At 42.3% G+C, this 14,722-nt stretch overlaps 1 protein-coding gene across 2 annotated transcripts in view; it reads right to left on the bottom strand.

Moving 5' to 3' along the window:
• Positions 1 to 14,722, bottom strand: part of LOC120937624 (cystatin-2-like) — a 62,828-nt gene that overhangs the window by 33,352 nt on the left and 14,754 nt on the right. For both annotated transcript variants that reach the window (XM_040351001.1, XM_040351002.1), the window contains exon 2: positions 8,422 to 8,636. In XM_040351001.1, the coding sequence (XP_040206935.1) occupies positions 8,422 to 8,628 (207 nt within the window). In that variant the 5' untranslated portion in view covers positions 8,629 to 8,636. The remainder of the gene's footprint in view (positions 1 to 8,421; positions 8,637 to 14,722) is intronic.

Below are 14,722 nucleotides of genomic sequence, written 5' to 3'. Positions count from 1 at the left end.
GCCTGATGCATGGCCTCCCCCAAGAGATCCCTATCACTGTCGCTGTCGAACAGTAAGATGCTGGACTCTTGGGGGCTGGGGGGGGGTAGTACAGGCAACGGTGTAATGGTGGTACTACTGTGAGTCGGGACCGACGACTCAGTGGCACTGCTGTGCCCCATGTAGTCCACCACTACTTGAGCCTGAGATGGCAATATCGGGCGGCTGCCCGATGGGAAGAACTCCCGGATCAGGCGTACTCCCCTTGCACCCGATCCTCTACCACTAGTAGGGGCACGAGAGGTACCCCGTGCTGGCAGCGATCCAGCACTGGGAGTAACTCCCCTACCCCTGCTGCCACAGCCACGGATGCCGCTCATTATTGCTGATATGTGTGTGGGGGGGGTAAACTTTATTGGGGGGGGAAAATGTGAACAAAATGTGTTTTTGTGTTTTTTTTACAAGACAGGCACGCAGACAAAGACGTACACAGACAGCTACTAAACTATAAGAAAAGTAGTACACCAGACAAGGACTACAAAATTAAAGAAAAAAAAAAAAGCACTAAACAAACACTAACTTTTTTTTTTTTTTTTTTTTTTAAACACAAAACACAGACACTAAACACACACTAAGCTAAGCTAGATGAAATAAATGTACACTAACAGTGTGTACACTTACTACACAAAATTTAACTAAACTGAACACAAAACTTAGCTTTTATAAAAGCTCTTTAGGGAAAACTAAACAAAATTTGAACTGAGATGCCTATCAAATATCACTGAACAGCGAACCTGCAAGATCTAACAGTAACACAAGATGAACAAAACTTAGCTTTTAGAAAAGCTCTTTTATAAAGCTCAGCAAAATGTGTTCTGAAATCTCTTGCAAATATCACTGAACAGCGAGGATTGCAGGATCAAACAGTAACACAAATGAAAAAAACAGCACAAAACAGCACAAAACGTAGCTTTGAAAAAAGCTCTTGGGTCTATTGCTTTGAAAAAAGCAGTTGATATACTGGAAAAGATCCACTGGAATCACTAAATAGCAATGCTGGTGATGATCTAAATCAATCAAGAACAAAGACACAGGAAACCAGGAACACAGAAACAGCCTCCACACTCTATAGCCAGCTTCTGAATCTGCAATGAAATGGTGCTGGGAGTGAGCTTATATAATGTCCATGCAGGCAGGTTCCTATTGGTTGCTAACCTGTGACGAGTGTGGAAGGAGAACTCTGATTGGCTCTGATGCAAAAGGGCGGAGCAAATAATCGCGCAATATTCCTATTGCCGAATATTCGCATTGCGAATATTCGGCAATATAAAATGATCGCTTCAGCTACTCGGCCCAATGGCTCTAATCATACCAGCAATGCTTTCAGACGTCTATGGAGATCACTAGGATGTGATCTGTTTTAAAAATGAAACTGTAAAAATCGCTCTGATGCGGAAGATCGGGGCGAGGAAAATAATCGCGCGATATTGCGTTTGCCGAATAATCGCATTGCGATCTTTCTGGAAAATTCAATGAACGCTTCAGCTACTCGGCCCAGGGTCTCTAATGATACCAGCAATGCTTTTAGACGTCGATGGAGATATCTAGGATGTGATCTGATTAAAAAAAAAAATTGTAAAAAATCGAATATTCGGAATTGCGAATATTCACCGCGAATTTCGAAATATAGCGCGATTTCTCGAATATGCTATATTCGAGTCGAATATTCGCAATGCGAATATTCGTGAGCAACACTAATACTGACTACACTTCCTACTCTATCTATCTATCTATCTATCTATCTATCTATCTATCTATCTATCTGGTTAAGACACTCTGTCTCTATCTCTCTATCTCTCTCTGTCTGACTGACTGATCTTCTCTAGAACCGCCAACACACTACACTAGGCAGCCGTGCAGGCTGCCTTTTATAGTGGGGGGCGTGTACTAATCCCCCTGAGCCATAATTGGCCAAAGCCACCCTGGCTTTGGCCAATTATGGCTCTTCGTTTTTTGAGCGCTGTGATTGGCCAAGCATGCGGGACATACAGCATGCTTGGCCAATCATCAGCGCTCAACGCCCCAGTGAATTATGGGACGTTTTGCGTCACTCGAATTTGGCGCGAACGACCCGTTTTGTTCGAGTTTCGACGAACGATCGAACGACCGATGTTCGAGTCGAACATACGTTCGAATCGAACGCGGAGCTCATCCCTAGTTATTCCTAGCCGTGCACGCTGTTTTCTAAACTTTAGATTTAAAACAGCAGTAGAATTCATATTAACCCCTTTGTGGTTAACCAAATTATAACACTTGGACTGTGCATGTTATTGCCACCGCATCATGCTACACCTCATCTGCAAGTGTAACTGAATCACATAGGAAAGTACAGAAAATGCATGCAATTGCTTTAGGCAAACTAAACTAGTTTAGGTAAACTAACATGCCATCAAATTGTGTACATATCCTTAATTTCTATACAGGTAAACATCATAAAGTAACTTCTTTATAAAACAGGAGATAAACTTGCAGTGCACTCTATTTGTATTTTGATGTATTTATTTATTTTCATGTTTTGGGAGCTACACACATGACCGTTTTTTTTGTATGAAAATGTATACTTATATCCTGGGGAGCACATAGTAAAGTACAGTATGTCATTTTCTAGATCCTGCAAACAAAAGCCTGTACAATACATACAAATAAATGAAAGAAGGTTTGCTACAGTAGAATCATTGAGGATTACCAACGTTGAGCTTTCATTTGAAATATCCTGCCTATCTGTCATGCTGACATTGCTTCAGTATCCTTAATAAGTTAAAAAGGAACTTCACCCCTCTATTTTTCCCCCCCTCTAATGGACATCTGGGTTGTCCCTACTCACCTGCCGGGGGAAATTCAGGGTTGTATGGTGTAAGCCACCCCTCTGCTTCAAGTCCTGCACCGCTATCCTTATCCTGATGTCATCAGAAGCTGAAAGTAGCCAGCTACTGGATAAATACTTCCCCTGCCCCCCCCCCCCCCACCATCAAAAATAATATCCAATTGTGGTAAGCAAAAGATGAGGGTAAAGGACTGTTTTAAAGATTTCTGACTTTCCTGATCATTATACTTGTTCTAGGGCAGATTGTTGAGTAATTGAAGCAAGAGGCTCAACATGACAACATATTCAGAAGGAGGTCGGCTATGGAAGTTCCTTTACTTCTCCCATGACAGGTACACTTAAAAAGTAAATAATGAATTTCAAATATGTATATATTAATACTTTTCCAAAAACATAAATTATATATATACACACACACACACACACACACACATAGTGGAACCTCGGTTTAAGAGTAACTTGGTTTGAGAGCGTTTTGATTTGCAAGCAACTTTTTTTTTTTAATTCTGACTCGGTTTGCGAGTATTGACTAGCAAGATGAGCAGAATTCAAGCTAAATAGGCCTGCAGTACCTCATTTGGCCTGAGGTATGGGGGCGCAAAAGCCGAAAATAGGCCTGCAGTACCTTATTTGGCCTGAGGTATGGGGGGCGCAGGAGCCGAGAAAAGCCGAACATTGGCCTGCAGTACCTTATTTGGACTGAGGTACGGGGGCGCAGGAAACGAGCCAAAGTGTCCTTGGGCCTTTTCGCGCTCTCTGGCGCCCTCCACCTCTGGCCACATTCGGTATTGCATCCCATTGAAGTCAATGCGGAACAAATTATTTTCGTTTCCATTGACTTCAATGGGAAAACTCGCTTTGATATGCAAGTTCTTTGGATTACGAGCATACTTCTGGAACGGACTATGCTCGTAATCTGAGGTTCAACTGTGTGTATATATATATATATATATATATATATATATATATATATATATATATATATATATATATATATATATATATATATATATATATATATATTAAAAAAATTTCAGTAACAGGTATAAAAATACAAAAAAAAACAGTCCAACTGTATCAGTCCTATACCCAAACAGTGCTAATGTTGGAAAGGGTTAAATGGCCAACTCCACAATGACAGTTTTGGATAAATAATAAAGTGCAAAATATCGAACAGTGTCCATGGGTGATCCTATAAAAATAGACAGCGTGCACCTTCCACCGAAAATTCCTGGTCCACCGCATGAAAACACACTCCCCCTTAGAGGTTTGAACTCACCAGAGCAAGTACAAAAACAGCCTATAAGCAGGGAATTAACGCCAGATGAGATAATGCACTCGACATCAACCAGGGAGATGGTAAATTGCTGAATGCTCCAACTCAGATAAACAAACAAGAATAAGCCAGCATAGCATAATTCCGTTTATTTAAAACAAAAGGAACCCCCACATAAACAATCCCCTCATAAAATGCACGTACTTGAGTATAAAATAATAAGGCAAGTAAACCTGAACTTCACCGTTTCCTCCATGGGGAGAATCGCCAATCAGAACTCGAGATGAATGCAAGGAACGAAACACTTCCTGCTTCCGGGTTAGGCTGCGGTAGAGCGCACATGTCACTTCTGTTGCGTCATGTAGGTCGTAGCCTAACCCGGAAGCAGGAAGTGTTTCATTCCTGTGTTCGATATTTTGCACTTTATTATTTATCCAAAACTGTCATTGTGGAGTTGGCAATTTAACCCTTACCAACATTAGCGCTGTTTGGGTATAGGACTGATACAGTTGGACTGTTTTTTAGTATTTTTATACCTGTTTCAGAATTTTCATTTATTATAAACAGCAGCTTAACCTTCTGTGGCAGAGCGAGGCTCTGTCCCTATGGAAATGGTGTTGAAATGGACACAGGGTCTGCATATAGCCAGATTGCAGAGCGTAGATTTGAAACAGAGAAAACTGCTCTGGCAGTTTTCTCCAGATCTTGCTATTTCTGAAAGGGGCTCTTTAGTTTAGAGATCCTTCAGATATGGGTGGGACAGGATCTCCAACCCTGTGTCCAGATCTTATAGATAGCCTGCAGGGTGTGTGCCCAGGTGCACACAGCCCATATAATGAAGGGCTGGGGAGAGTCAGAAGGGAGAGGAAGGTGGAGTTGGAGCAGCGGCTGCTAGTGTCACTGTGTGAAGATAGATGCTGTGTGCATCAAGAAGTTCAAAGCTGTGTGCGTTGAAGGGCTTCAAAGCTGTGTGCGCCCAAGGAACCTAAAGCTGTGTGCATTAAGGGACTTTAAGTTGTGTGCGTTTAAGAAGCCCAAAGCTGTGTGCATCCAAGACTGTGGGACTGGAAGATCTGGTGGTTTAAGGTACCAGTACCTATAGCAGCAGTGCTGTTGAAGAGTAGCCAGGTGGGCTAGTATTTTCAGTTATTTTCTGAACAACGTTTAAACCCCTGCGTGGGATTCCTGAGTGGACTTTTGTTTTTTGTTTTTTCCTTATTTAATAAACGTGGGCTACCAGGCCCTAATGATATATGCCTGTTTGGTGTCGACTCACTACACAAAAAAGGCATCTACCACGAGAGCTAAACAACCCCCAATGTCACACTTCCTTTATCCTTTTTATATGTGATCATTTTAAGGGATTTGACATTATATTTCTGTCAATTTTGTCTCCTTGTTAACCCTTCATTGGGTTGCTGGTTTTTGAACAGTAACTACATTTTCCATTGGCGCTGAGTGGTGTATTGAAGGCCATTTAGTATACACTGTTCTCTAGATAGATAGATTAGATAGATAGATAGATAGATAGATAGATAGATAGATAGATAGATAGATAGATAGATAGATAGATAGATAGATAGATAGAAAAGAGAAAGAAAGACCCTTGAAGCCTGTGTTTTTTTTTTTTATATTATATGCATTACCCAATTGTAACTTTTACTTTAACCACTTGCCTACTGTGCACATATACCCCCTTCCTGCCCAGACAAAATTTTAGCTTCCGGCACTGCGTCGCTTTAACTGACAATTGCGCGGTCGTGCGACGTGGCTCCCAAACAAAATGTACGTCCTTTTTTCCCCACAAATAGAGCTTTCTTTTGGTGGTATTTGATTGCCTGTGTGGTTTTTATTTTTTGGGCTATAAACAAAAATAGAGCGTCAATTTTGAAAAAAAATTCAATATTTTTTCCTTTTTGCTAAAATAAATATCACTAAAAAAAATATAAAAAATGTTTTTCCTCAGTTTAGAACGTGTTGTTCTACCTATTTTTGGTAAAAAAAAAAAAAAATCGCAATAAGCATTTACCGATTGGTTTGCGCAAAATTTATAGCGTTTAGAAAATAGGGGATAGTTTTATGGCATTAATTATTTTTTTTACTACTAATGGCGGCGATCAGCGTATTTTTTTTTTTTTTTGTGGCAGACACATCGGCCTATTTTCGGCTCTGCTCGGCTTCTGTGCCCTGTACCTCAGGCCAAATGAGGTACTGCAGGCCTATTTAGCTTGAATTCTGCTCGTCTTGTGAGTCACTCGCAAACCGAGTCAGAATTAAAAAAAAAGTTGCTCGCAAATCAAAACGCTCTCAAACCAAGTTACTCTTAAACCAAACGTTCCACTGTGTGTGTGTAATAAATATATATATATATATATATATATATATATATATATATATATATATATACACACATACACACACACACACACACACACATTTTTTTTTTTTTTGCAGAGACCTTAGGGAATAAAATGGCAATTGCTGCTATATTTTATGTCACACTGTATTTGCCCAGCGGTCTCAAATGCAATTTTTGGGGGAAAAAAATACACTTCAATGAATAAAATAAAAAAATTAAACAGTAGATTTGGCTCTTTTTTTTTATATGTGAAAGATGATGTTACGCTGCAAGAATCGTGATCTATCTTCTAAGCAAAAAAAAAATTGTGATTCTCATTCTAGCCAGAATCGTGCAGCTCTAATATATATTTTAGCAGAGAATCTAGAGAATAAAATGATGGTTGTTGTAATATTTTATGTCACACCGTGTAGCGCTCACCCCCGAAGGATCCGCTGATTTGTTTTGGGACCGGCCTGCTAAGTTACCCTGGCGTTGTCTAGGGGTGTAATAGTGAGAACAAAAGCAGTGAGCGAAGGTCCAGACATTGAATAAAGGTTTTCTCAATGCTTTATTTTCCAGGCCCAACACGGCCAACATCAACATCCGTGGGAAGGTCAAGGTTGATGAAGAGAAAGAAAGGAGAGAACTTTGCAGTATCAGGCCTGGATATTAAGTGAAGCAGTCAGTACTGCTCTACATAGTACCAATTTGTAACACGTCGCCACTCCATCTGAGTGGGTAAAGTGCCCCCGGACAGACTACTTTTTCATAAGTCTGGCAGACAAGGTGTCACTTAGGATTTCTGGGAGGATGCGGGCCTGTCTCACGGGCCAAATACAATAACTGAGCTAGATAGATAAATAAAACAATCCTCCCAGCACTCTGGTCACCGGATCCCCAATTGGTTTGTCCAGGCTCTGTTGGACGACCTGCCTCCGAGTCCCCCTCAAACCGACTCCCCAATCGCACGGCACTCAGCCTGGGATCCTTTCAGTAGAACCGGGAACCCAGCAAGTCACTGGGGTCCCCTTGTACCTCCGGATGAGGGTTTTTGTAGACAGCAACTTTGGCCAGGTGGGCCACGCCGGCGGGGTCCATGGATGCGCGCACCCTGAAGGTGGATGCCGCACCAGGAACGGGACCCTGTGAAGATTTTAGAACACATGACACCTGTCACAGATATACTCTTCCCCAGCATGCCTTGCGAGGAAGAAACTTCTCTAATTGGCTGCTGGGGAAAACTTGCTCTGCCAGAATCCCTCTGGCGCCAACTGCTGGTCAGGGATGATATTGCATCCCTGGACCACAGACTGACCCAGCGGACATTTCTGGAATGACAGAAGTCCCAGAAATTTAAACAATTAGTGAATGGGAGCAAGGTAACGCTCCCATTCCCCACTAACTTTAGTGTAGTGCCCATACTGAAAGTAGGGGGGCGCTACACACCGTATTTGCGCAGCGGTCTTTCGAATTTAAAAAATCGAAACCGTAAAGTTAGCCCAATTTTTTTGTATAATGTGAAAGATGATGAAGTTACGCTGTGAGAATCGTGATCTTTATTTTAAGCAAAAAAATTGTGATTCTCATTTTGGGCAGAATTTTACAGCTCCAGTACACATTATTCGGAGAGAAAAAAACCTAAAGAGCTTGGGAGGTGCCACTGTACTAACTATACAACGTTAGTACAGCAATCTCCCCCCACTGAGCTATTGTGTTCTGATTGGGGGGTGGCCCCCCTCCAAAACACACCATTCAGCGATCTCAGCCATTGGCTGATCGGCAGACCTTTCGGTCATCCTCCTTAGGACCGACTGCCGTACACAGGGGCCCAATATCGGCTGAACTCTTTTGAACCGGCCAATGCCACCCAATATTCTGCCCATGTGTATGGCCCTTTAGTTAACTTTCACATTTGTTTTTAAGGCATTAATGGCGCATTACCTGAGATTCAGCAGCTTTGACATTACTCAGTGTGAATGCATAGATATCGTTTGATTGCTTGTTGTATTCCTTAACTGCATACTTGGCAATCTCTACAATTTTTGGATCGTCAGATTCGCGTCTTGTCCATCCTCCAGTCATCGTTGTATCAATCACAGATAGGAAACAAAGTGCAGTAATGAGGCTTATGTAGAAGGTCATTGCCATGATGTCACCTGTATGCATACATAAAAACGGAGATTGTATAAACATACCAATTTTTTTTATCAGCATGGAACACTTAGTGACAGTGTAAAGGATGTGCTGTCCTACAGTATGTTCTCAGAATACCCTTGCAGAGAACACTCTGATTGGTGGAGAGGCTGGTCATGTAACTTTAACAGGTCATGTGACAGATGAACATAGGACCTAGGGGTCCATTTATAAAAATTGGTGGGGCAGATGTCACATTTGTATGGGATGCAGGAATTATGGCTATAATTTGTTATACAGTAGATCAATTCCTATGATCTTCAGCTCCATCTAGTGGTCAAAATGTGGTGTATTTTCTCAAGGTGTTTAAGAATACAACACTGTATATTGACCACTAGATGGAGCTGGCCATTCTAGGAAGTAATCTATTACCAATATTGCTCCTAAATTTACCCAATAAATGTCCTGTGAATAGATCGTCAAGACTATGCACTGCAAAAAATAAAATAAAAATTGTTGGCAGAAGAGACAGATGTTTTTCACTTATAGCTCATTACGAAAAAGTATAACCCTCTTAACAGCTGCATATAGGTAGAACAAGGGCCCATTTACACATATAAGTTTGGGCGTTTTGCGTTAATGTGCAGGGCCGGACTGGGTATAAAAACCAGCCCTGGAAATAATTTCATACCAGCCCCGGAAATAATTCCATACCAGCCCCATAGCATTATTATTCCAGCTCAACAGCATAACATCATAATTTTCTTGTTCAAAAAGAAGGGCAAAATATGCATTTTAAAGCACATTCGAAGAGTGTATTATACATGTGCCCATCAGCGCAGCCTCACCAGTGCCCATCAAATCCAGCCTTACCAGTGCCCACCCGATGCATCCTGATCAGCAACCGTGAAATGCAGCCTTACCAGCGTGCCCATGAAACGCATCCCGATCAGTGCCCATGAAATGCAGCCTTACCAGAGTGCCCATGAAACGCATCCCGATCAGTGCCCATGAAATGCAGCCTTACCAGAGTGCCCACGAAACGCATCCAAATCAGCGCCCACGAAACGCATCCTTACTAGAGTGCCCATGAAATGTAGCCTCACCTGTTCTTATGAAATGCAGCCTGATCACACAGAGCAGCTATCTCCCGCTCTGCCACGAAGCATGGATTTGAATTCCCAGACTGCCTCTGTAACAAGGCCCCACCTCCTAGACCCGACTCCTCCTGTTATACCTGTCACACTGATTCAATGTCCAGGCATTGTTTGTAAGTGCTTATTTTTATCCTTTTAAATAAATATTATCCAACGGAGAGCACTAGATTTTTTTTCTCCTTTTCCATGTACTAATCCCATTGGAGTCAGTTGATGAGTTCAATTACGATCTAGCAAATTACTGGCATAGTATCCTCCTTATCCAGAGTTCCGGGCTTGATCATCCCATTGAGGGAACAGCTTATGAGACCTGACTGATACATTCAGGGGTCCATTAGCTGAGGTGAGCTGCTATAACTACCATTATACAAAGAAAAAGAGCCGCTGCTCCAGGTGTATGCTGATAACCTGAGGTGGAATATCTCGTAGAGTGCCAGCCCGCCTCCATGGGAAACTTGTAAGAAAATAAATATCTGCACATCCAGGAATTTCCGATTTGCCTTTTATTGTTCAAAGTGATAACACCAAAGACACCAACACAAGGTCACGTAGATGTGTTTCACACAAACATCTTGTGCTTAATCATTACACGATTAATGATGAGTAATGATTAAGCACAAGATGTTTGTGTGAAATGCGTCTACGTGACCTTGTGTTGGTGTCTTTGGTGTTATCACTTTGAACAATAAAAGGCAAATTGGAATTCCTGGAAGTGCAGCCATTTCTTTTCTTACATGCTATAACTACCATTGGTGGAGGTTGTCATTAAAGTCACTTGAACATCATCTATTTCACTTTGGACACTTGCTGGTGTATGCTCATCACCCTCCCTTTTAAAGAATTCATATGAAAAGCATGGACTATTTTTTCATAATGAGAGTAATTCTACATTATTAATCCTAGATTGGTTTTATGCCTCGTACACACAGGCAAACATGTACGATGAAAATGGTCCGCCGGACCGTTTTCAGCGTACACGCCCGCCCGGAGATTTCTGTATGATGGCTGTACACACCATCATACAGAATTCCGCACGTACACGATACGCGGTGACGAGGCCGCGCCGTTGCAGCGACGATGACGCGGCGACGTTTGCGGCCCTGGAAGTTCAATGCTTCCACGCATGTGTCAAAGTCATTCGACGTATACGAGGGATGGCGGCCACTCGGACAGTAAGTCTGTACAGACGACCGAACATGTCCGACGGGCAGGATTCCAGCGGGCATGTTTCTAAGCAAGTTTAGAAACATTTGCCCGCTCGAAAACGGTCTGGCGGGCAAATGTACGCTGGAATCCTGTCCGATCGGCCGTACACACGACCGAACATGTCTGCTGAAACTGGTCCGTGGACCAGTTTCAGCAGACATGTTCGGTCGTGTGTACGGGGCCTTAGATGTTTTGCGCTGCACTGCTGTTTTATAATCTGTGATTGGGGATTTGATATTTTGACCCTCATTGTTCTAGCTGCTGTATTTTTAGGTTTTATTTGCACTGGTTGATTTACTATTTTTTAATGTCCAGGCATTGAATCGGTGCTCTGTCTATCACAGGAGCTGGGCTTTGTTACGGCGGCCGCTGTTCTGTTCCCAGGGCACTGCTGAAGCAGCTTAAAGCAGCCCCAGGACAGGCAGCCGACCGGGAAATCTCCCGGCATCCCGGTAGGCCAGTCCGACCCTGTTAATGTGCATTATCTTAAGGCAGTCGATTTCATTAAATTGGCTGCCAATTAGGGCTACATGATTAATCGTGAAGAATCGAAATCTCAATCTTTTTCCTTTCCCGATGTTCAAAACAGCATGTCATGATCTTTCTATCAAGTGCAGAGTTCTCCCAACTGAAAAAACAAAATCCAGGCAGCCTGCCAAGTTTTAATACAACAGAATTAAGTATAAACAAAGAATATTTTTGTTCTTTTATCAAAGGAAAGAACTCCAGTGTGTAGATGATGGAAGTTTAACCATTTAAAGACCAAACCTTTTCTGACATTTGTTGCTGACAAGTAAAAAAATCATTATTTTCTGCTAGAAAAACACCCAAACATGATATATTTTTTTAGCAGAGACCCTAGAAAACAAAATGGTGGTTGTTGCAATATTTTATCTCACACTGTATTTTGCAGCGGTTTTTCAAACACAATTAAAAAAAAAAAAATACACTTTAATGCAGTGTTGACCTGGAAGTCTAACATTCCAACATTCTTAGAAGAGCGGATTTATTTATTTTTTTTCTTAAAAGGGCTCTTTCACAAGGGTGATTGTAAAAACACAGGTTTGAATTTTTTACCCCCCAGCCACTCACATGAATTCTAACATTACAGCCTAACAGGGCTGTACACATTCCATAACTAGGATACTTTGCAGCCACAGCATTTCTAAATTGAGCTACAGAGCTTGACCAGCAGCATCACCTGTTAAACTCACCAAACTGAGATCCACTGGGCCATATGGCAACTGTGAGCCAAATGCTTGACTTGTAGCTGTCGCATGGTATCACAATGTAAAATTGCTATTGCAATAATAATAAATAAAAAGGAGGCACACCTCCAGCTCTGCGTCTCTCATTGGCTCTCTTATGATTCCCCCCTCCCTTCCTGGCAAACTTTCAGGAAAGTGAGAGAGAGAGATAGCTGTGCATGATGTCATACGCCTAGGCAAATGACCAGACAAGAAACGGGAAGTGGGCTGTATAAGGTATTTACTGGCAGAAAAAAAATAAGGGCAGAAGATTTATTAGATGGAAAGTTGAAGAATGACTGAAGGTCTGGTTTAAGCACACTATGAGAAGTCTAAAGTCATTGTCAGGCGAGCTTTGGGTGTGATTGAGGTTTAGACAGAGGTGGATGCAGAGCAATCTTTATATTTTGCTGACTATTGTTGAACAAAACCTGTTGTTAAATTTACAGGGCTATATAGCAGAAATACACAGGAGGAGGAGTCAATTAAATTATGTAATCCCCTTCACTCCCTTTTTTTTTACAGCTCCATTGAGTTTCATTTAAGAAGAAATTACTACAGGTCTCTTTATGAAGCCAAGTCCCGGGCACCCTGAGGCGCAATGGTGACCTCCAGAGTTAGGGACAGCCGACATCCCTCTGAGTGGGTTACAAGGCATGGTGGGTGTAATGTAAGGTAGATTGATGGGTGCCAGACACTTCTTGAATGCAAAGAGATTTATTGTCTCTTAAACAGAACTGTGGGAGAGAGGGTTAGGACCAGGACAACCTTTAGTAGATGCAATGTTAATTGGCAGACTCCAAGAGTTCTGTAGGCAGACAGCCAAGCAGGGAAAGGCATACAGCTAGACACCACGTCTGCATGAGTAGGGTTGCTGTCTCCTATGGCAACAATCTTGTAACAGTTTCTAACACGGTTGCAACAAACTCCTTCACTCCTTCACCTCTTCTACTTGTAGAACTTCACTCAGCTGAGCTCCCAGTCTTTCACTAGACTAACTGATCCTCTCGCCACTGGATCTCCTGAACTCTTCCAATCTTCTCACTCAGTATCTTCCTCAAGCGTCACCCCCGCATCCCCAGCTTGGCACTCAAATACTCCTAAAGCATCACCCTACTGGCCTGCTCGGTCTCTGGCTTGACACACAATAATGCTCCGCAAGCATCACCCCCACTGTCTGGGTCCCTGGCTTGGCACCTGCTGAAGTTCTCTCAATTCTTAACTGTCCCCAGCTGGTGAGAATACTGCTCAGGTACTTGCTTCAGCTACTCACAATGGTCTCCGATAGTAAGGTGGACGGTTCCTTAGTGGCGACAGATTCCCCTTTACCTCCGACCACAGCTGGTTCTCTGGTCGGCAGAACCGTTGCTTCTGGTTGGACTGCAAGACGCAGTCCCAACCCTATGCTGCTCTCTTGCTTCTGGATAGGCCCTCAGACAGTCTAGCAGACAGATGTCCCTGGGACAGGCCCAAACTCCAGCCTAGCAACCCGGGGTATTGCAACACACATCCACCCAGGTGACACATAACCCCGATCACCTAACTCCACCCATTAAATAGGCTCTTCTAGCATGCCAAAGGGACCCAAGAAAATCCCTGCCCATTTTCTGAGACACCCCATTCATTCCTAATCTGTCCTTGCAATGCCCTTGTCTTATCTAATGCCGCCAGATACCCGGCCATCTAGTGAGAAAAGTGCAGCAATTCCATAATTAGGGAGAAATCAATCGACCAAGGCAACTATCACTTGGAAAATACATTTAAATAGCAACCCTGCCTAAACATCAGGGTTTTACATTTAGAACAGTGTTTCGCAAACTTTTTTCAGTCAAGGCACCCTTTAAAATTATGAATAATCTTGAGGCAACCTGCAAAATTATGGACATTCTTAAGACACCCCATTCTAAAATTTTAAAACTATTCTAATAGTTTTACATAATGTAGCAACATCAATATATATAGGACACCCAATGTTAGAGGTGACTGACTAGTATTCCAACGTTTCTAACTCCCTCAGGTTTTCTCCATCACTTGGCTAATAAGACCCCAAAGCTGATAGAGAGTCAAGGGGTGGTCAAACAAGGATGATATGTAGGTAACTGACATCAACTTATCTTAACTGTTGAGGTCATTGGTCATAAGAAGTTGGCAGCTAGAAAGTTGTAATGGTGCACATTGAAAACCTGTGACTCTGTGTAGCGAAAAGGAAGGTTTCATCCACCCACCGGCATGTATACAATTTTGGGGCATATTTTTAGGCATTTTGCCAAGGCACCCCTGAAGAAACCTCAAGGCGCCCCAGGGTGCATGAGCACCCTCGTTGAAAGTCTGCTTTAGAAAACCAGTGTCATGGGTGCAATCTGTATGGGGGCTTTTTAAGATTAGCATCTGTGTGTTATGCTGTGCAATACAAGTGTGCATTGTGTAGTAGTGTTGCAATGTATTAATACTACACATCACAATATTTACCTTTTTTCCCTTTTGCTTTAATTTTATTGA

Source organism: Rana temporaria, chromosome 4, assembly GCF_905171775.1.
Source record: "Rana temporaria chromosome 4, aRanTem1.1, whole genome shotgun sequence".
Taxonomy (NCBI): domain Eukaryota; kingdom Metazoa; phylum Chordata; class Amphibia; order Anura; family Ranidae; genus Rana; species Rana temporaria.
The sequence above is the reverse complement of the archived record's forward strand: the minus strand, read 5'-3'. Positions and strand labels throughout refer to the sequence as shown.